A 20,244-nucleotide genomic window follows, 5' to 3' on the forward strand; every position below is an offset into this window, starting at 1 on the left:
ATAGATGTTTTAAAATCTGTACATTTCTTGTCAGTCAGTTAAGTTCAGGAGACAGGAGCCAGAACCCGCTCAGGTTGTGGCTTGGGGCGCGTTGCATTTATATATACATTCTTCAGACTGTTTCGGTGAAGAGGATGGGTTAAGTGCTGGACATTCCTAGTATTGTTGGCGGTAACTGTAAGTTTCTGACACTTGACTCCTCACCCCGGAGTTATGGGGCTGCGGGAGCTCTGGAATATGCGGTTGCCAAGGTGGTGATGTAATCGACCCAGCTGCCGTGGGCTCGTCAGACGTAGCCGTGGTCTCATTTTCTTGGTGATCTGATGGCACCATATGCTGGAATGAGACCACAGGCAGTCACTTGGGCATGGCCATTGCAGAGTTGGGGTCGGGGTTGAACAGTTCTTTGTAGAGTGGAGGGAAGAGGACGTTGACTGTCTCTGGGTGGAGCTGCTGGAAGGCCTGGAGCTCCTCGGTGTGGAGAGTGCACAGGGCTGACAACGTTGGGATTCGGCTGATCAGCTGCCAGAGAAGAGAGACACAAAGGACGAGAACATTTACAGTGAGAAACTACAAACAAGCAGAAAGTTTCCCCTACATTGCCCTACTTGTCCTTGAGGCCAGAGGATTTGGTGTCTGTTCCATTAGCCCATGGATTCATGTACGTGAGGTGTCAAGTGCTTTCTTGAATTTGACTTATCTCACTACAAAGGCTTGACTTACCTTAGCCAGTGCATCTTCATCCATGTGGTTCTTCTGCATAATGTGCTGCAGAGCAAAGTAAATCTTTTCCTGGAGTTTCTGGACTTTCCGAGGCTCCATCAGCCATGGCCGATCTGGGAAGAAGTGTTGATTTTGATATTGTCACTGGTCATTATGCAGACAAACACGGTAACTATCTGGTTTTGTGGACTGTCCATTGTCTTGAGTCAGTTAGCAACAGATCTGAATGTGCACTGACCTGTGGAAATTAGTACAGCTGCTGAGAACAGAGCGATTTCCTCCTCTGTAAGCTGCAGTGAACACATACTCTTGGCAAAGTCAAACACAGCACTGACTAAGTCATCACAACCTTGGAGGAAAACAGAGGAGAGGACAGAGAAGGGCAAAGAAAAACAGAGATTTTAATCTAACTTCTTGCACATTTCTGTATTGATAAGCAAAAGGTGATTTTTTTCTTACCTAGAGCTTTGAACATCTGCATGCCTCCGTACTTCCCTTCAAAGAGCACAGTGTTGTTGAGAGGGTTGAACGCCCTGCACATTCGCACTAAGACTACCTCCAAACAACCTGGAAGAACAGGGCACAGAGATGGGAGTAATATACTGACTAAAAAGAATTGGCAATTGTTGCAATGTGCAAAGTTGTTTGCCCTTCAACAAGACATAGAGACATCCTTGAGTCCAGCTGACTTACCTGACTTGAGCAGGAGGATCTGGTCGTTCTGGCACAATTCCATGAACCCTGAGATGCGCTTGGCAAACTCCACCACATATTGGATTGCATGGGTGATCTGAATGGCACACTGCTGCCACAGCACGTCCCGGGGCTAAAACCAAACACACCTAGTTTAGGCTGTGTTCTGCACATATGTGGTTATATTCATGTCGGTAAATCACTTCCCTAACACTCCTTCAACATTAATACTTGCTATGACTCACAGTGCCTGAATAAATACAGATTACATGTTAAGGGAGGGAGAAAAGAGAACAAAATATAATTGTCCCTTTTGAAAAAGGTTATGATGAAAAATAATTTCTGTATTTCACATGAATGGTCATTAAGGCAGAGGACGTTGGAAAAATGAAATAATACGGGTATTTAACTATAGTATAATAATGAAAAGACAAAAAGAATAAAGAAAGACAGATATTGTAAATGTGAAACGCTGTAGATGGTATGAAAACATAAAACCTACCTTGCTCTGGTACATCTTGACCTCTTCGTAGGAGTGTGTCTGCCAGGCTAGCTGCTGCAGCTCCTCTGTTGTGTACTGACATGTCTCCAAGTGGGACTTGATGATATTCTGAGCAATGCGGTCTGCGAGAGGGACGTGTTTGTTTATTCACTTTTTCCTTTCCATGTGATAGATTCATTTATTTCTACATTTCATAGAGTGGTGCAGTATATGACATGTGTTAGGGCAGGGGAACATACTGTGCACATCATACTGTAGATCCCTTTGCAAACATTTGGTGGAGGAGATTAAAGGCATGTTTTATCATTTTTACTTTTCATTTTAGTAAATCTTAACTCGTGCTAACAGCCTGGCTGTACATACAGTAATGTGACACCCTGACAGCTAGCTGTGTAAGCCTGTCTGGTCTCCTGTTGTGCTCTCAGATTAGCCCTCTGACTCAGGCTCTACCTGACTACTTTGTGGGTAACTTTTAGGCTCCCATGCAGATAGTTTGTGTCAATTTTGAATAAAACCGTTGTTCAGCATCTATTGTACAAATTAGGAAAAAGAATTTACCCAGCTCTCCCATGCTGACATTATTGGGTCCTAGCTGACTGTCCTGGTATCCTCCGTAGCTGAACAGATTGGGTACTGGTGTCAGGTCATACACAGGCTCCTGCTTAATGTGCTTCATGCCCGACATGTCCAAGCCTGACTGGTCGGGAGATGGCTGGGTGGAATCCATCCCATAGTAGCCCCCTGGGAGACCACCTCCGTTACCATGGCCACCTTTTGGCAGCTCAATCACATGGCCATTGGCATAGGTGCCCCCAATCTCATGGTTAAGTGTGGACAGTCCGTTGGTTAGGCTGGATGAGTAAACACGTGCCAGAGCTTCTGCTTCGCCTGTCTGCTGCTGCCGCTGCTCTTGCAGTCGTGCCTGATGCTTCTGGACCTCTGCATACAGGCTGTCACGTTGCTTCTTGGACATGCGGCCGAACTTTACCGCTGTGTGTGACAAAGAGAGACTGCATTTAAAAAAACCTACTGGAATATATTAGCTCCTCTAGGCAGCAGTAAGAAAAAAAAAACTGTTCACAAAGCTGTAGTGTAAAAAACAGGATGTTAAAACTAGAAAAAGGAATAGCAGAAATGGCATGTCATCTTCACCTCTTATATAAGTACGCATTCTTATTTGTATATATATATATGTGGGAGTACTGGGCCTCACCATCTCTGGACATTCCTAGGGCGAGACATTTCTGCAGGCGGCAGTGTTGGCAGCGGTTGCGGTTTGTCCTGTCTATCAGACAGTTCCTCTGGCGGGGGCAGGAGTAGGATGCGTTGTTCTGCTGACTCCGTCTGAAGAAACCCTGGTTAATATCAACAAAGAGCATGAATACAGAATAATAGCCAAGAAACATAGAACCTGCATGAACGACGCTACAATTTTGAAGCACAATGTGTTAAGTCTCACCTTACATCCCTCACACGTAATAACTCCATAGTGGATTCCTGATGATTTGTCTCCGCAGATTTTGCATGGTATAACTTCTATTTGGGCTGTGAGCAGAAACAAAGGACAGAAAAGACGTGTTACATCACACATTTTGGACTTTTATTTTCCAGTTTCTGACACATGACTCCTCCACCTTACTTTACAGATTTTTCAGACCTCAATTGGTCAGTTCGATTTAAAGGTAAAAACCTGGTTGGCTGTGCAGCTTGATTAAGATTAGTATGTGTCCATACTGTATGTGTGTAACCTCAACTTCACAAGGTCACAGTGACATCTGGACAACGTTCTGTGTGTCTTTGTAGTGTAATGACTGGGACACTGAAGAGTGCGTACACGCACACATGCAAACACACACACACACACACACACAAATGACTGGATACCCTTAAATGTGTGTGTGTGTGTGTTGGGGGGTTTGTGTTACGTTTGAAGGAGAGACCCATGCAGGTTGGCAAGGTTGTTCATAATGAGAAAGGAGGTTACATCACTGAAGGACCACACTTGCTCTACCGCACTCTCGCTCTCTCTTTCTTTCTTTTTCACACACACACACCTTGTCTTCTACAGCCTGTTCAGTAGTAAGCCTTCTTGATCTACAAACGCACTCATATTTAAATGTTACTCACTGTGTATCGGCAGCTCCATGTACAGTCACAACCAAAGGCACACAAAATGAACCCCAGAAGGTATTTCAGTGTAACACGAAGAAGCACCTGTCACTAGTGTCTTTGAACTTATTATCCATTATATGAGGAAAGACAAAGCCGCAGTTCCTGTTGTGAGATATGAGATGGAGGTAGGCAGGTATGTCTGCTGAGATGGCACACTCTCTATAAAGAGATTAGACAGCCTATCTAATCCTAAATTATTTCCCGACGAGCTGGTTCCTTACTCTGCTGAGCACTGTCTTAGCCACAGCTGAAATAGCCATTCAGTCTCCTTTCTTTTTCCCACCTGTGGGGATTTCTGCAGGTTTTATTAACTTTCTGAGACAACATTGACAGAAAATACAAGTTTCTTATTTTTGTATTGTGCGTGTTCATCAGCCCTTAAGAGACCCTTAAGTAACACTAACCTAAAATATCACTGTAACTTAGTTTGCGTGCATCCTGAAGTGCACTTTTATGTTTGTTGTTGTGCTGCAACTGTAAGTGATTTATTTTAGACACTGTTTGAATGTGTGTGATGGACAGATTTCTACAGTACATGTATGTGTAGACTAAATGTCTGGGGGGAATGAGTGTGCAGTATATATAATTGGATAATCCCATATGAGGATCAATGGAGACAGTTCTGTCTGTCTAAGCGACTGGACAGGTACAGACACTTACTGCTGTGTATACATTATATAATCTACCTGCACCTCAGGGAGCTGGACTGTTTTACATTCAAAAGCGTCATTGAACCCTTGCCTTCATACATACAGATACTCTGATACAGACATAGACACTGGCCAGTGCCACGTGATTAATGTGAATGGTTTGTACTTTGTACTTGATGGGAGAGCCTTTGTAGATACACACTGGTAACATGTTGTAGTTGCTCATTCATTCATTCATTCTCACTTGGCTGTCTGCCCCCTAGTGGGCATTAAATTGTCTCCAAACTAAAAACTGACCTTCAGCCGTAACCCTGGACTATGTACCATCTGCTGTTATCTTTATAGTTATCATTCAACATGTCAGTGAGTGTTCAGTTCCAGTGTTTTCTCTTGGCAAATCTTAATTTACATTCACTAGTTCCCCTTAACCCAACAATAAGTCATTGTGTCTTGTGACAGTCTGTGATTGAACACTATAAATGGAACGACACTATATCTAACTGTATGCTTAAGGAAGTGTAGATCATGCTGTGAGTTCTGGTGCAGCTCAAGATGTGACCCATTTTCACCAATTCCTGGCCAACTGGCTCTAAACTGGGTCAGAGCAGGGCACTGGACTGGGAGGAAACACACAGACTACACATACACAGAGCTGTCAATAAACGTGGCCTGTAACATGCTATTTATAGTCTGTAAAACAGGTCAGTTATACCCGGGACATGGCTGTTATCAACGGACCACATCTGAGCAGTAAATAGAAAACAGGACAACAGTGCATCCGCCACACTTTGTGTCTCCTTCATCCTTAGCGCTTCAAAATCCTCTTAGTTTTGCTGTTGCTCTGTTTTTTCCACAAACTTTTACTCGAACTTCAATTGCATTTTTAAACACGATGAAGCAAGTGAGTCTCTGTGGGTTTAGATTAGCTGAACGTGATCATCCCACACCTGCTGCTACTGCAAAGTGGAAATATTTCTGATTACTTTTAGGAAAGAGCTCTTTACGAATTTGTTTTTTTAATCTTAGAGGAGAGTGTGTTTACTGTTTCTCCCCTGTGATTATGGTATACCGCATCTTCAGTGCATTTTGTTTTACACCATGGGAGATTGTACTCCTCTGTGTATCACATAATTATGCCCAAAGGACCAAGGGTATGTGGGCATGTGCATTGCCTGAGCGTTGGTTTCTCATATAAAATAGACAGAGAAAGATAAAGTATGTGTACATGTGCTTGACAAAGTGTTTGCGAATATGTGTGTGGGTGTGTGCATTGTTTAGTGCGTGTGTGTTGTGCTCAACGCCAGCAGGGACTGTCAGGTAGGATATAGGGAGACAGTCATGACAGCATTGCTGTTGCCAGGGTGACCACCCACTCGTTGCACTCGTCTGGCTGTCATTGCGATGATGTGCTAAGCTGTCACACGCTTAAAGGAAGTGATGTCATCGGTGTGTGACGCCAACTCACAGTCCATCCTGCCGCCCTCTCTCAGCAGCAAAGGCTTTGTTTGATTTGTTTACTGAAGGACTCCCACTTCCACATCCAGTCAACAATACACACTGGCTGGCTTCCTTTACTTTAGCTGAAGTGGTGGATTACATATGAATATGAATGTGTTATCTGTCGGCTGTTTAGAAGAGGCTGTGTTCTTATTGTTGTCAAAGTTTGGATGTACGTTTTTCTGTTTTTAATTTCACGGTACTGTCGTGGAAGCGAATTCCTAAAATTGATTATAACTTGAGAGAAAGGCGTCTATATGCAGCTGTTTCCCTAACCTCTCTTTGACAGACATCCTTTTCCATAGAGAGCTTTTTTGAAGAAAAAAGCCACTTGTTTCAATTTTTGGGAGAAAGTTTAGTTCCCAGCTACACCTTCCACAACCTGAGTTGACCCTATTCAAGCTGAGTGACTGACAGCGTCCTCAGCCAGTTAGAGCGTGAGTGTTATCTTGAGGTTATTATGTAAGAGCGGGACTGCAACGCTGGCGATTCCTCAGCTAAGTGGAGGATCAGGCCTGCACAATCTCTTGAGAGAGAAAAAGAGAGATAAAGAGAACTGACTGCAGATGGATTTCAGAGTGAACCGAGCAAAGATAGTTGTTGTAGTGTGCAGAACGCCGCTTAGTGTTTGCACACGTGTATGTGTGTGGGCCGTGAGGGCTGTATCGCACTGGCACGTGTGTTATGATAATTGATTTTTAATGAAGTGACGATCTCTTGTGTATTTCCTGGGTGGGCCCTCTCTTTAATAGAGTCCTAATTATCTACATTGCACAGCAGAAAAAAAAAGCTGCAGCCTAGCACCAATATATTAACCATACTTGATTCAAAGCACATCAGTAGCTCACACTGATGCCAGAGAGTTGCACTCACATGCAAACAGACAGAATTACTTACTTGTCTATACTGATAATGCAACTGCAGATTAAGGCCACTAGGTGTTGCTATACATGTTTAGTTCCTGTGAGAATGTGTGTGTGTTTCAAAAAGGGCCAGACTGGACATGCATGTTTCATTCATTCAGCCTATGGGTGGGTCTACAACAGAAAGACATCCAAAGCAACACGCACACACAATTTCACGCAGTTACAATGGCACAGTCAAATACACTAGACGTCGACGCTTTGGTATCACAGCACAGTTGAAATCACTTTCTCCCATAACTTTTACCAATGGAAGGCACTTCAGAAATGCAAACACAACTCTTACTGTATTCCCAGGGGTTGATTTGTGGGGTATGAATGTGGGTGGTATTTCCACTTCATTAAAAAATCTGCATAGCTTCTTGCCAGTTAACTAGATATCTTCTGCGGAAATGAAGGAGATCAGCACTTTACCGCTCAGCCCTCCTTGTTAAATCTCAACAACTCTGGCGCTGATCTTAGATGTCTATATACTGTGAATTATGCTATCACTGTTCGCCATCCACTTCACTTCAGTCTGTTTGACTTTTTCATTTGTTTCAGAGTCTTACTCCTCGCGCTACAAGCTCTAAGTGTGTGTGTGTGACTGAGAAATCATTTCAGTTTTTGTTTCTCATGATCTATTTCCATCTCTCTGTGTCTTGCTTGTTTCATAGAGCTTAGAGAAGAACAAGCTTTTTTTTTTTTTTCTTCTCCATCAACGATGAAAAACAGTGAGAAAACTTTTGGTGGCGTGATCGCTGAGTGGATTAACACAGCTGGGAATAGCGTATAGCAGTGCTGTTTGGGTTATCTCCCTCGTGTCTCCTGTCATGTTTTCACATCATACTGCCCCATTAAAATCAATGAAACACTGCCACTGCATATGGATCTTTCATTTCCTGTCTGTCTTTACTGTCTGTTCTCCAACAACGGCATTAAATGACCTTAATTAGAAAGTCACTCTCATCACTAGATTGATTGCTGTGTCCACTATATGTTGCCTGAATTCTTTGGGTTGTTTAAAACTTTACAATACTAGTGCAGGTATTATTAGTAGTATTACTAGTGCAGAATTACTTTTTGAATACTTAAAAAAAACCTCATTTAACTCCAAAAGACAAAGTTCTTAAATTCTCTAAACATAAGCAGCTATAAAATAAACGATATAAAAATAAAACAGAGCCAGACACAGGTTAAAAAAAAAGATTTTGGTATTTCAAGCACTACAAATTGATGCCATTTCTGCTACTTCATAACACTCAATACTCAGTGATACAGACACATTTTGGTACCAAACACTTTCAAGGTTCCTGCCTCTTGTGTGTTTTAAACTGGATTTCCCGATTAACACTTGCTCAAGGAGAAATTCAATAAACATTTTCTCTTCATTGCGACACAGCGTTGAACGCTCATGTCAAACGTGAGGTTTGGCTGATACAGTAGCATCAGTGTTTCCTGATTTAATTTTTACTGTTAATAGTTAGTAACAGCTTGTAGAGACCTGTAAAGAAAATGAATGAATTTATCATCATGTTTTTCCTGCTATCTCTAGTACGTCATTGACGACATAAATTTACTTCAAGATTTAGACTCTTGGTCAAACGAAATAAAAGAACAGAAGACTTCATCTTGAACACTGAGAGAAGCAATAGTTTTTCATTATCTTTGTCACTTTTTAGAGAGCAAACATGGACTTGTTAATTGAGAAACTATTCAGCAGTCGGGGCAGTGCACCTGGGATGATCATCTCAGACCCAAACATCTACATATGATTTCACTGATTAACATAACGCTGGTTTACATGCACTGAACAACCTCATTGATGATGATGGTCCAGTCGTGTACCGGCTCTGTCTGTGTTTTATGTATAGTCAGCTGTGCAGTTTGTTATTGCAATAATCATAATGCCATGCAGCAGGCCCATCTCCCCTCCCCCATCCTCATCACTCACCGTTAAACATGTCTTTGTTCACTCATTAATACAGTTACACTGTTGCTGCATGAGCATACATGTTACTACCCCCAATCACTGCTTTTCCCATAAGGCTCCCCCAGCCCCCTGACTCACCCTCCAATACTTTGCCAACGCACACAAATTTATGTACCAACAGTTAGAAAAATAGTCGCTCTCGCCCTCCCCCCGTGCTGTATGTCTGAGGGCATGAGCTTGTCCAGCTTGCCGTGCAGCCCCAAAGCACTGTGGGTAATTGCTCAGATAGCAGGTCTGGGATCAGCTGCAGTTTGCTCATAGAATCTTGTGTCCGGGCGTGATTGGACGCCACGGTGAGGGAACAGAAGGGGGCCACTGGCTGTCATCCAGTGCATCGATTCACATGCACAGACACACACGCTCGCAGAGACACGTTCAGACAGACAGAGGCACACATTCAGACATGCTTGAATGCATACATTACTGCAAACTGCTTTTGAAAAAACAGACTTTACAGTAGGATTTCTATGCTTGTCAGTGCAGCATGTGGACTCAGACAACCCTGTCTTCTGAAAATTATGTTCCAATGCAATTAAACTGCAGCCACAATTATGTTTTTGTAAAGAACGATTGTTTAATAATTATGTTAATTATAATTAATAATTATGTTGTGGTGCTACATTATTTTTTTAATGAAATAAGCAATACGTTTATTAGGGGAAAGAGACTTGCAAGCTGGTGGTTGGGGTGGATGGATGGTGTATGATGTGCAGACTGACAAACCGCAGACCTGGGTTTGAGTCCAGACTCCTGTTGGGCTTAGGCAAGAAAACACATTGGTTACAGAAAGATTGTGATTTTGTTTACAATTGAATCCAGACTTTGTGAGAGTACATTTAATAAATATGTTAAGTATCAAACTATTTGCGACTTCTATTTAACTGTGAACATATGGCCATTATGTTAATAGAAAACGTTATTGGGTTGCAATTACGTTCTACACAATGTATTTGTGATTGCAGTTTAATTGTGCAGAAACATCATTTTTAGGAAACAGGGTTGCCTCGGATGGATAAGAGGAGAAGGAGGCGTGGGAAATAATCCACAGGGTAAACCTAACCCCTGCCTGAACACACATATATACACACAAACAATCTGTCCATCTGGCTCCTCAGACCTGCCTCTCATGGTCACTGTACACACTCACTCACACACACACACACACACACACACACACACACACACAGGCGTACATTCACACTCCTACACCCTAGGTGACCTACAGGACCCTGATGGCCTTTGACCTTTCCTTAAGGACTGAACAAGTGCATCAGAGTGGAAGAAACAAGTCCAAGTGTGAGAGGGCTGCATCTGGTCATTATCATCCTGAACTCATCCCTCGACATCCAATCACATTTGACTGAGAATGCGCACACACACACACACACACACACACACACACACACACACACACACACACACACACACACACACACACACACACACACACACATAGTGCTTTAAGCTATCTCATTTATTCCTTTCCCTCTTTTATGCCTTTACCCTCATGTTAACAGACTTGCATGTGTGCACAATAAGCTGTCAAAACAATGAGTGGGTTACGGTGTTTATATTTTGTGCAGATGAACGGAATCAATGCAGAAAAGAATATGTTTATATATGCAACATGTCACACACACACACACACACACACACATGCACACATGCACAAATCCTGTCTTCTCATTCCTGAGGTGAAATAATAATGTTTTGTTAGCTCGGGCCATGTCCTCAGTCTCCCTCAACCTTGCGCTCCTCCTCCTATGGTGTTTCTCTTGAGCCTAATTGTAGATGACAGTGTGTGTATGTGTGTGTCTTTGAGGGGGAAGGGAGAGGAAAAGGTGGTTATCCCAGTGTAGAGAGAGAAATAGAAAGAGGAGGACATCCAAGGAAAGACAGACAAAAATTGCTGTCAGTTGTTACATAAGACGAGGTGAAATTTCCCAGTTTTGTCAGTCCCATCCTTTTTCATGGTAGTCGGTGGTCAGACAGAGACTCGGGAGATGGGAACATCGACATACAGTACGGGTTAATTAGGCTGTAAAGTATTAGTATAGAGAGAACAGTGCTCATTGTTAATAGCTAACAAAATTAAATCGCTTAGAGTGGCATGGAAATCATGTCTGTGTGAATGCTTGATTTCAACTAAACATTGAAATTGTGTATTTATGCTAATCTACACCTAGACTGCAGGATTAAAAATGTAATTTAAACAACATCACTGCAATAAGCAGAGGTGGAAAGTAACTCCAGCGCAAGGCCGTTTACTTAAACTTTTATTTTAGGGAAACTTGAGTATTTCCATGTTCTGCTACTGGAATAAATATTTGAAAGAAAATAATCTACGTCGGACTCCACTACATTTATTTGACAGCTATAGCTATAGATATAGATATTACTATATTGTTAGTTTTTTTATTTTAGTTTATAGTTTTATTTCTAGCAAGAGCACATGATGAACCAATACAAAATAATTCAATTTAATGCATTAACATTACTATACAGTAATACGGTACAATAATAAAGGATGCATTTTTCATCACGATTACTTTCCCTATCAATACTTTAAGTAATTTTTTTATCCCGTTAGACCTACATAATGTTACTGCCAAACATTTCCTAAAAGATTTAAGGAGTTGCAGGTGTTGGTTAAAAATATACCCAACATTTGCTTGTTATGAAGTACTTCTACACTGTGGTATTACTATTTATTTATGTAACACCTCTCAAGAGCAGAACATCTCAATGCCACTACTACCTTAGTAAAGATTCTTGCCCCGCTAGTCGTGGGTTCACGTGTCTAAGTGAAACAGGATGTCAGCTTGAAAGTGAACGCGAGCATGTGAATACGTTTCCGTTCGAGTTTATGTGTGTTTTTAAAAAGGTTTGAATGTATGTGTGCATTTCACTGTGTCTGTTTAAGCCAGTGTGGGAGCACGCATGTGTGAGTGTGTGTGTGAGTGTGTGTGTGTCCTCTCCCAGAGATGGCCGCTAATAGCTTGCCTGAGGCAACAATTTAACTCAGCCTAACAAGGTTCTCCCAAAAGTGGCCCCAGGGGCATCTCTCACAGAGGCAAATTGATCACAAAAAGATCACACAGCTCGGCTCAGCTCGACCCAACCTTCTCTGCTCTTCACCTGCTCTGTCTCCTTCTCTCTCCCCCTCTCTTTCTCTCGTGAGACGATTTAACAGAATGTGTTATGAACATTAAATCCGAGAGAGCATAAGCAGCAGCAGTCTTGGTTTCATAATTGCATTCTCTTTGTGAATGGCGGGAGATGTCTCGTCTACTTAGGGCACACACACACACACGCACGCACGCGCGCGACGCACACACACGACGCTAAGAGAGGTAGCTCAGGATTTGGACACAGTGAGAGAGAGAGAGGGCTGTGTGGAGTAAAAGAAAGATAGACCTAATAAGAGTCTCTTGAATGAGATTACAAGCACTAAAACAGGCTAATCTTTGTCATTAAGAAAGATGCCGCAGTAGGCTAAGTCATACTGTATTATAGGCTTATTGTTGCTTGTGCGTGCTGTGCACCTGCAGGCACTGAACACCTTCACAGAGTATAGGCATTTAGATTTAGATTTCATGTGCATACACTGTGCCTTTTTTAACCATGGGGAGGCACATGCTGCATTTGTGTGCAAAGGTAGTCACAGTATTTCCCTTGAGATCGTTTTTATATTATCCCATAAAGACACATTTAATGTATACAATCACCTATGAGTTAAAGATTGAAATATCTCCCAGGAACACACCTACTGCACTACTGAGTATTGACTAATCTGCTTTGAATGTTAGCTAAAGTTAAATAGTTGGTTTGCAAGTGTGGACTTTGGATAGTGCCATTACACTGCTGGAGTTGTTCATTGCTGAAGGCAGCTACAGTGTGCAAGTGTGTAATGTCAGGACGCGGTAGGTTGTATCTGTGTGATCATGTGTGTGTGCCACCGTGCATACAAAGTGTTTCAGTCACCCCCTTCTCTGTTATCCCTCACTGTTTCACATAGGCACATGCTCTCCTGCTCAAGCAAATGCGCACACACATGCACGCACAAGCACAATTGCACTATTATATAACTCTTAAGTCTCACTCTTACTTCCTCTCTCATCTTATCTCAGTCATTCATTCACGTTGTTTACTGCATCTCCTGATTTAACTTTAATTTGCCATTTATTAACTCCATTGGTTTTCAATTTTACATGACGGCTGTTGAGCACCAGAGTTTGGAAGTGCAGGTGAGAGAGGTGAGAGCGAGAGACTGGACGCTCGGACAATACGCTCTGTGTTTCTTTTTACAAAACCTGACTGATTATGAGACAGGAGAAAATGAATTTCTGCTCTTGATAATGAACATATTTTCTATGACAACTACCTCTCCGATGATGTATTAGGCCTCTCTGTTCTTACATTACTCGGTTTCTGCGTTGAACAAGCGCGTTCACCCTCTTCCCCCAGTTTGTGCTTCAATGTAAATGGGAGGAAAATGTGAATATTGAATATCATTGTGCCTCCATTGAGACATGCTGCCTTCATGGATGAGTAAAACTGACAAAACAGAAGGCGCTGTCAGAGGACTCTATGACTTCAAGGCAGATTTAGAGTTTAGGAGTGGTTCAGGCTGAAATCCCTCCCGGCTAAGATAAAGTGGAGACACAAACCGAAGCGTGCCTTATAGCCCACGCTTTGTGTGTATAAAGATTAAAAAGGGAGAGAGTGAGAGAGAAGAAAAAAAAAACTGTTTGCCTAGACTCTCCCAGACAGCCATAGAGGGATAAAACCAACATGGAGTTCATGCTGAGCACATGCTAAACAAACACAGGCTATGATAGCGGCTCAGTGGGACTACAGAAGTGCCATCCAGGCCACACACACACACACACAGCGTGGTGTAATACTTTGAGTGGACGGCTTGAAAAAAAAAGGTCAGGTGGACACGTACGCTGTTGCCATCTGAAGACAGGTGCACAGACAGTGGGAAGTGAGTCCTGACTGTAATCTTACGTGTGTTGCAACAGCACTCTGGTGGTACCTCAGTCAGTCAGTAGGGCTCTGTTGATGGATTAACAGTGTGGCCTGCATGGGCTCGGGGTAATCTCTCCTCTCTTCTTACATAACACTGGGCCATTAGTCAGCACAAACACACAATAAACAACACAATCAACCACGCCGAGCTCGACAACAGACCACACATGCCCTGATAACGCTGCAAACCAGAGATTCACTCAGGCCAGGTGCCAGCTATTGTGTGCAATAAGTGATTTCATGGCAACAATGGAAAACAGTGATTTGATGGCGAAACCTGCAGACGGACCTGCTGTTTCTGACTGAGGCCCCTGCTGCTGGTTTCCAAAGTAGCTCCTTTATCAGCCGCTATGACGTCATTTTGGTAATACAGGTGTCTCAGAAAGACTTATTTTAATGAGCTTTTGGGACAAACTGCGGCATTTTATATCTTTCGCTCAAGTCGTAAGCTGTATAAAAACACAAAATAACACCTGTAATGTTTTGATGTTATTAAGTTATATGTGCAGTATTTTCCAGCTATTACAACGAAGGCATCATTTCTACCACTGTAGCTTATTATATTGGTGTGTTGTTTTTTATCTGTTTATACACTCATGGGTACATACATATATATAGTAAGAGAGAGAGAGAGAGAGAGAGAGCGAGAGATAGATAGATATTGATAGATACATATATCTCTGCCCACAATAACATTATAGCAACTAACTATTCAACTATAACTATTCAACTCTTTGCGGTAAAAAACAAAACACAATAACTGAAAATAAAGTAACTAATAAATATTTAGATTCCCTGTTGATAGATCTGATTCTGAAATCTACAAATCTGGAACATTAAAGATAAGTCAAGCTACGTAAGTTATGTGCCATAGATTTATTTAAACAGACTGCTTCAGTTGGCTTCGACTACAAATTGATCCTGGGATGCTTTCGAATCGGACAAATCAATGCTTGCACAAGCCTCCAAAACAAAGCGGCATGGGACTAATTCTATTGGTATGAGGCTGTCATGCGTATTGCAGCTGTTTCTGCGTGTGTGTGTTTGTTTTCAGTGCTTTCTATTTATATTTCATATGTGAGCAACATACTGTTTGCAAGGTAATATCAATATAAATAATGCTGCAATTAGAATAACCACGGTAGAGTTTCAGTGGTTCCTGTCCTCTCCTTTTTATTCCCCTCATCGTTGATCGCTCTCTCACACTCCCCCAGCCTCTATCATCCTATCTTTTCCCATGGTGGAGGAGCATGGGAGTTTGTGATTGGCACATATCTTCAACAGATGAGATTAAATGATGGGCCGACCCTCCCTCCTCCCCTGTTACTCCCTTGCGTCGCTGAACTCTTTGACCTGTCTGACCCGGGTGCCATCCCATCTATGGGGTGTAAAAGCTCTCAGGCTTACACCAGTGGGCTAATGGGCACTGTAAGGATCACTGTGGAAACAGGAAACTATTGACAAACACAATACTCTTCTACAAAGTCAATTTATGTTTGTGTGGGTTTGTGCTTTTATTTATTTTTATGTACGTGTGTGAACGCAGTTGGTCGTCTTTAGCAGAGACCTCAGTAGAGCCACTGTGTTCATGATCATCATAAGTAAATGAAGTATTTGGTGGATTCTGGTTCAGATGTTCTCTGGGTAAACAAATAACAAAATAAGACTTGTCTAGACTGAAAAACATTTAATTGCAGTAATTGAAATCTATTTTATTTTGCGTTATTATTTTGTTATTTTCGTCTGTTTAGGGTTGTTATGATATACCGTTTATTTTTATTGAAAAGAAAACTTCACGGAAACTTTTTCCTGCTCCAAAATACAATGCCACAATTACTGCTGATATTTCATTACACAACTTCTTTGTAGGGTTTTAGAGGAACACCGTTCACACAGCAGTTTCATCTTGCTGCTGTTTGAAAATACAAAAAATAATTATCCTGTTTACAACAACCTACACAACACTGAGCTTTACTGGAAAAATAATGCTCAATTTTCTGAGATGCTGAAACAGCCTCAATGATGTTATTCTATCTGTTATTTCTGTTTTTTCCTGTTCAGGCGACGGGGTGACATCATCTTTGGTCAGGGCGTCAGAGGTTGTGGCTATTGTTAAATCATAATTACCATAGCTCATGAGGGGCCTCTATTTTTTATAACCTTGTGGTTGTGAGCACATTTCTGTGTAAGGGCAGCCGAGACTCCACACACACACACACACACACACACACACACACACATACACAGGTTGAGAGTGGGGGCCGTGCAGCCCACACTGATTTAATTCTATCTGACAAAACCCTTTGGGGCATGCAGAGGCAGAGAGGAAGATGGAGAGAGAGAGAGAGAGGGAAAGAGAAACATGAAGAAAGAGGGGTGAGAGAGATGCTTCAGGGGCCTCTTCTGCCAACCACAGCTATATAGTGAAAGCAGGAGCTTTCGGTACACCCCCCAAAAGCTTCCCATGCACGAGAGTGGTCGCGAGGCCCATTAAAATGTGGATAAAATACAAGGTGCATGACAGAGGAGTTTGCCATGGGAGAGAAAGCGAGAAGTGGAGGGTGTTTGGCCTTCTCATGTTTTTTTTTTTTTTTTGTTGCCTAAGGTGTAATAGCTTGAAGCAGGGGGAGCAGGAAGCTTTATGTGACATTCAGATAGATAGATAGATAGATAGACAGATAGATAGATAGATAGATAGATAGATAGATAGATAGATAGATAGATAGATAGATAGATGGTTAATAGTTATTTAAGTTACTTCAACCGATTAAATCATGGTTAAATTATAATCATCCTAATTAATAACCATGTTCATAATATTAGTTAAATAATAATACTGTCCATTTATTCACACTCTGATGTCAGAACACACTGTTTATACATCAAAACGAACATGGCCCAGTAAACCTCGGTAAAGCCTGTTCATTTTACCACATATTATTTTTGTTTGCTGATTTATTATTATTTTTTTTTTTTACGTTTTGTGTGATGGTTAGATTTTCAAATCGCGCAATAATTTCTCCTCCTGTCCACATCTTCAGCTTGATGTGAAGGCATCCACGCATCTGTGCGAATGGGTTAGTTTGAGTAGAAGTGTTAAACGAGAAGTGTTCAGCCGGTTAAAAACTGTTCAATTACAGTTCAAGATCATCCAGCTGAACGAGTGTTGCAACTTTGCGTCAGCGGCACTTGCACAACATCAAGAAAAGTAAATAAAACAAATCCAAAAGCCACTAAGCGGATAAGAATCAAATATGAAAACATTCGTGTTTGACTTCTAATGACAGATAAGCTGCAAATACTGATTTAACACAGCACGTACTGGTTTCAAATGGTTTTAAAACAAATGCAAGAAAATGCTTAGTGAGCGTGGAAAGAGCTGTGTTAACCTGTGTGTGTCTGTCTGTCTGTCTGTGTGTGTGTGTGTGTGTGTGTGTGTGAGTGTGTGTGTGTGTGCGCGCAGGACGACATTGACGCTGAATTTCAACATCCCCAGCGCGACGCACAGCGGTATGGAAATGGGTTAGTGGTGCGCGTAAAAAGTAGCATCCCTGAAAACATTCAGTGAAGTTTATCAGCAGAAAATAAAAATACGTTGTCTGCCCATCATCAGATCGTCAGACAGCGTGCCTCTAATTCTCGCTGTTGTGGAGTGAAGCTCAAACAATTACCGCTTTAATAAGATGCCATGCTTTTAATTTCGAAACATACACTCCAGCGACTTTACGCATGAATTTGCTGAACTGTAGGCCTGTTACACACACACATAAAACACAGTCATACACACACGCAGAAAGATCCAAATCAACTTTTATACATACGAGATACACATGTGTACAACTCCTCAGTTCGGATGTGAAAAAAATGACCAAGACACCAGGAAAAAGAAAAGTCCAATAATAAACTGTCAAAGCCAAATGTGGGCTAAAACCCAACGTGCCGTGTGTGCGCGCGCGCGTTTGGTGTGTTTATCGGGATGAAGCGTGGGGAAAGTGCGGCGGTGCTTTGGAGCAGTGGGATGGTCTTACCTCGCATGGTGTTGGCGTTGCAGGAGCTGGTGCTGAGGCTCGCTTCCCAAAGCAGCAGTCATGAAGAAACAAACATAAACACTTAAAAAAAGGATAGGGGGTGGCGGGGGGGAAAAAGATCCTCAGTTTAAAAATAACAACAACAACGAAAAGAGTGGGTTGGATCTGCGTCGACGTCCACTGGCTGCCCTGAGTGGAGACGTCTCTGCGCTAAAAGCATCCCAGACAGGGGCGCAGACAGGCGGGCTGAGGTTGCTCTGTGCGTCGGTCGTTGCGCTCTGGCCGTATGGTCGCTTTTCTCATGACATCTGCGCTCTCACCTCTGTGGGAGGGTTTCACTCTTTTCTGCGGGCTGAGGGAGGGAAGAGCGTATAGGAGAGGCTTTACCCGGCGGCCCGGATTGGACTGGAGCACTTTCCGCTCCTCCCACTCTCTCTTCGGAGCCTGCACACACACACACACACACACACACACACTGCGTGCGCGCACGCACACAAGCTGAGCGCACTCTGCCGCTACAGCACACAGTCACACCAAAGTTTTTAATGTCACTTTCCACATTTAGTCAGCACCGTGCAAGGTGCATGCACAGAAGAGGCTTTAACCCGGTCTCTCATTGAAACCCAACATTACGTAAGGAGGAAAAGGGGGTTGTTCATGCCTCTCTACCCAGGCGAGTGTGTTTACACAATATCTTTACATAGACAGAGTTAAGGTTCTGTTTTTAGTGTGTGAAGAGTGATTCACATGTTAATATGATTAACAGGAAACTCCTGATATATAATAACATGAAACATTACCGAGCAAACCCACAGATTTTAAAAGTTACAAACAATATAGAAAAAAAAAAACAACCTTTGAAGGGTTTTGGAGAGGGTGAAGTGACTACAGATTCTTAAAGTATGAAATAGTAAAGTTAAAAATACATTCATGAAATGTCGTTGTCACCACACAAATCATTTCAATATTCAGTTTTCAATCTTAAATTGATGAAGTTCTAATACTTTATTGTATAAGTAAACATGACGTGGAGCCTAGAACACGATATTTTATCACCAAAACATTTACATTTAGTTATTTGGCAGATGCTTCTAAAGCGACTTATACAGGAGGTACAAAGCAAATATCTAAGCCAAGGAGACAAGCTTTAAAGTAAAGTGCTCTAGAAAGAGATGTTTCAGTTTTTTTTTTTTTTTAACTGCAATGAAAGATTCAGGAGAGTTCTGTTTTCAGCAAGTTTTTGAAAGTTGAGAGAGAGGCGGCTAAACATGCAGAGGTGGAACCATCATCGTGGAACCACAGAGCTGAAGTTCTGCCTGGGATCTTTTGACGTGATGTGAGGGGACCACAAGATGTCGTTTGCTTGAGCGTGAGGCATTGTAGACAGGTGAGAAGGTGCTGTTGAGTTGATCACTCAGGACTATGAACCTGACGTGGGCAGCTACAGGAAGCCAGTGCAGAGAGCTGAAATGTGGTGTAACGTGGGTCCTTTTTGGCTGATTAGAACTGAGACGTGCTGCTGCAGTTTGGATTTCTGAAGGGGTTTGATGGTGCGTGCTGGCAACCCCGTCAGTAAGACATTGCAGTAGTCAAGCTGATATGACCAGAGCCTGCACAGTGAGGGGTCTGAACTGATGGCCTCACATTGATACTCAACTCGAAATATAGGAAATAAACCACTTTGATTGTTACTTAAACACAGATATGAATTGAAACCAAAAATGAAAACATTCCCATTTGTCATTGAGAGGCGAATAGATGTACGGTCACAGAAAGAAGAGCAGCTCAAATGGCACAAGTTGTCTCAGGTGTCCTCTGGATGGCTTTTAGGGTGGGGTCCTCTGCTTCATCTGAGAAACACTAAAATGCTACTGTAGTAGAAAATAGTATATGTACAGTTAGAAATGATGAAAACATGTTTTATTTATTTCATTACTTAAGGAGGCAGTAGTATGTTCCCTTGGTGTTTTGTTAATCTTCTGTTATTTAGTGACGACTGAGCTTTCTGAGCATTCGAAGCTGTTTCATCATTACAGCTGCTTCATAACCA

At 42.1% G+C, this 20,244-nt stretch overlaps 1 protein-coding gene across 1 annotated transcript; it reads right to left on the reverse strand.

Annotated features, from left to right (window-relative positions):
* Positions 1-95: 95 nt before the first annotated feature.
* On the reverse strand, positions 96-18,517 carry rorb (RAR-related orphan receptor B). Its single transcript, XM_026342764.1, has 10 exons — positions 18,195-18,517; positions 3,378-3,463; positions 3,132-3,273; positions 2,477-2,908; positions 1,919-2,040; positions 1,417-1,549; positions 1,183-1,290; positions 962-1,072; positions 724-836; positions 96-522 (listed from the first exon to the last, which is right to left on the reverse strand). The coding sequence occupies exons 1-10, from the start codon at positions 18,199-18,201 to the stop codon at positions 358-360; spliced, it is 1,419 nt and encodes a 472-aa protein (XP_026198549.1). The 5' UTR covers positions 18,202-18,517; the 3' UTR covers positions 96-357.
* Positions 18,518-20,244: the final 1,727 nt, after the last annotated feature.

This window comes from Anabas testudineus, chromosome 9 (genome assembly GCF_900324465.2).
Source record: "Anabas testudineus chromosome 9, fAnaTes1.2, whole genome shotgun sequence".
NCBI lineage: Eukaryota > Metazoa > Chordata > Actinopteri > Anabantiformes > Anabantidae > Anabas > Anabas testudineus.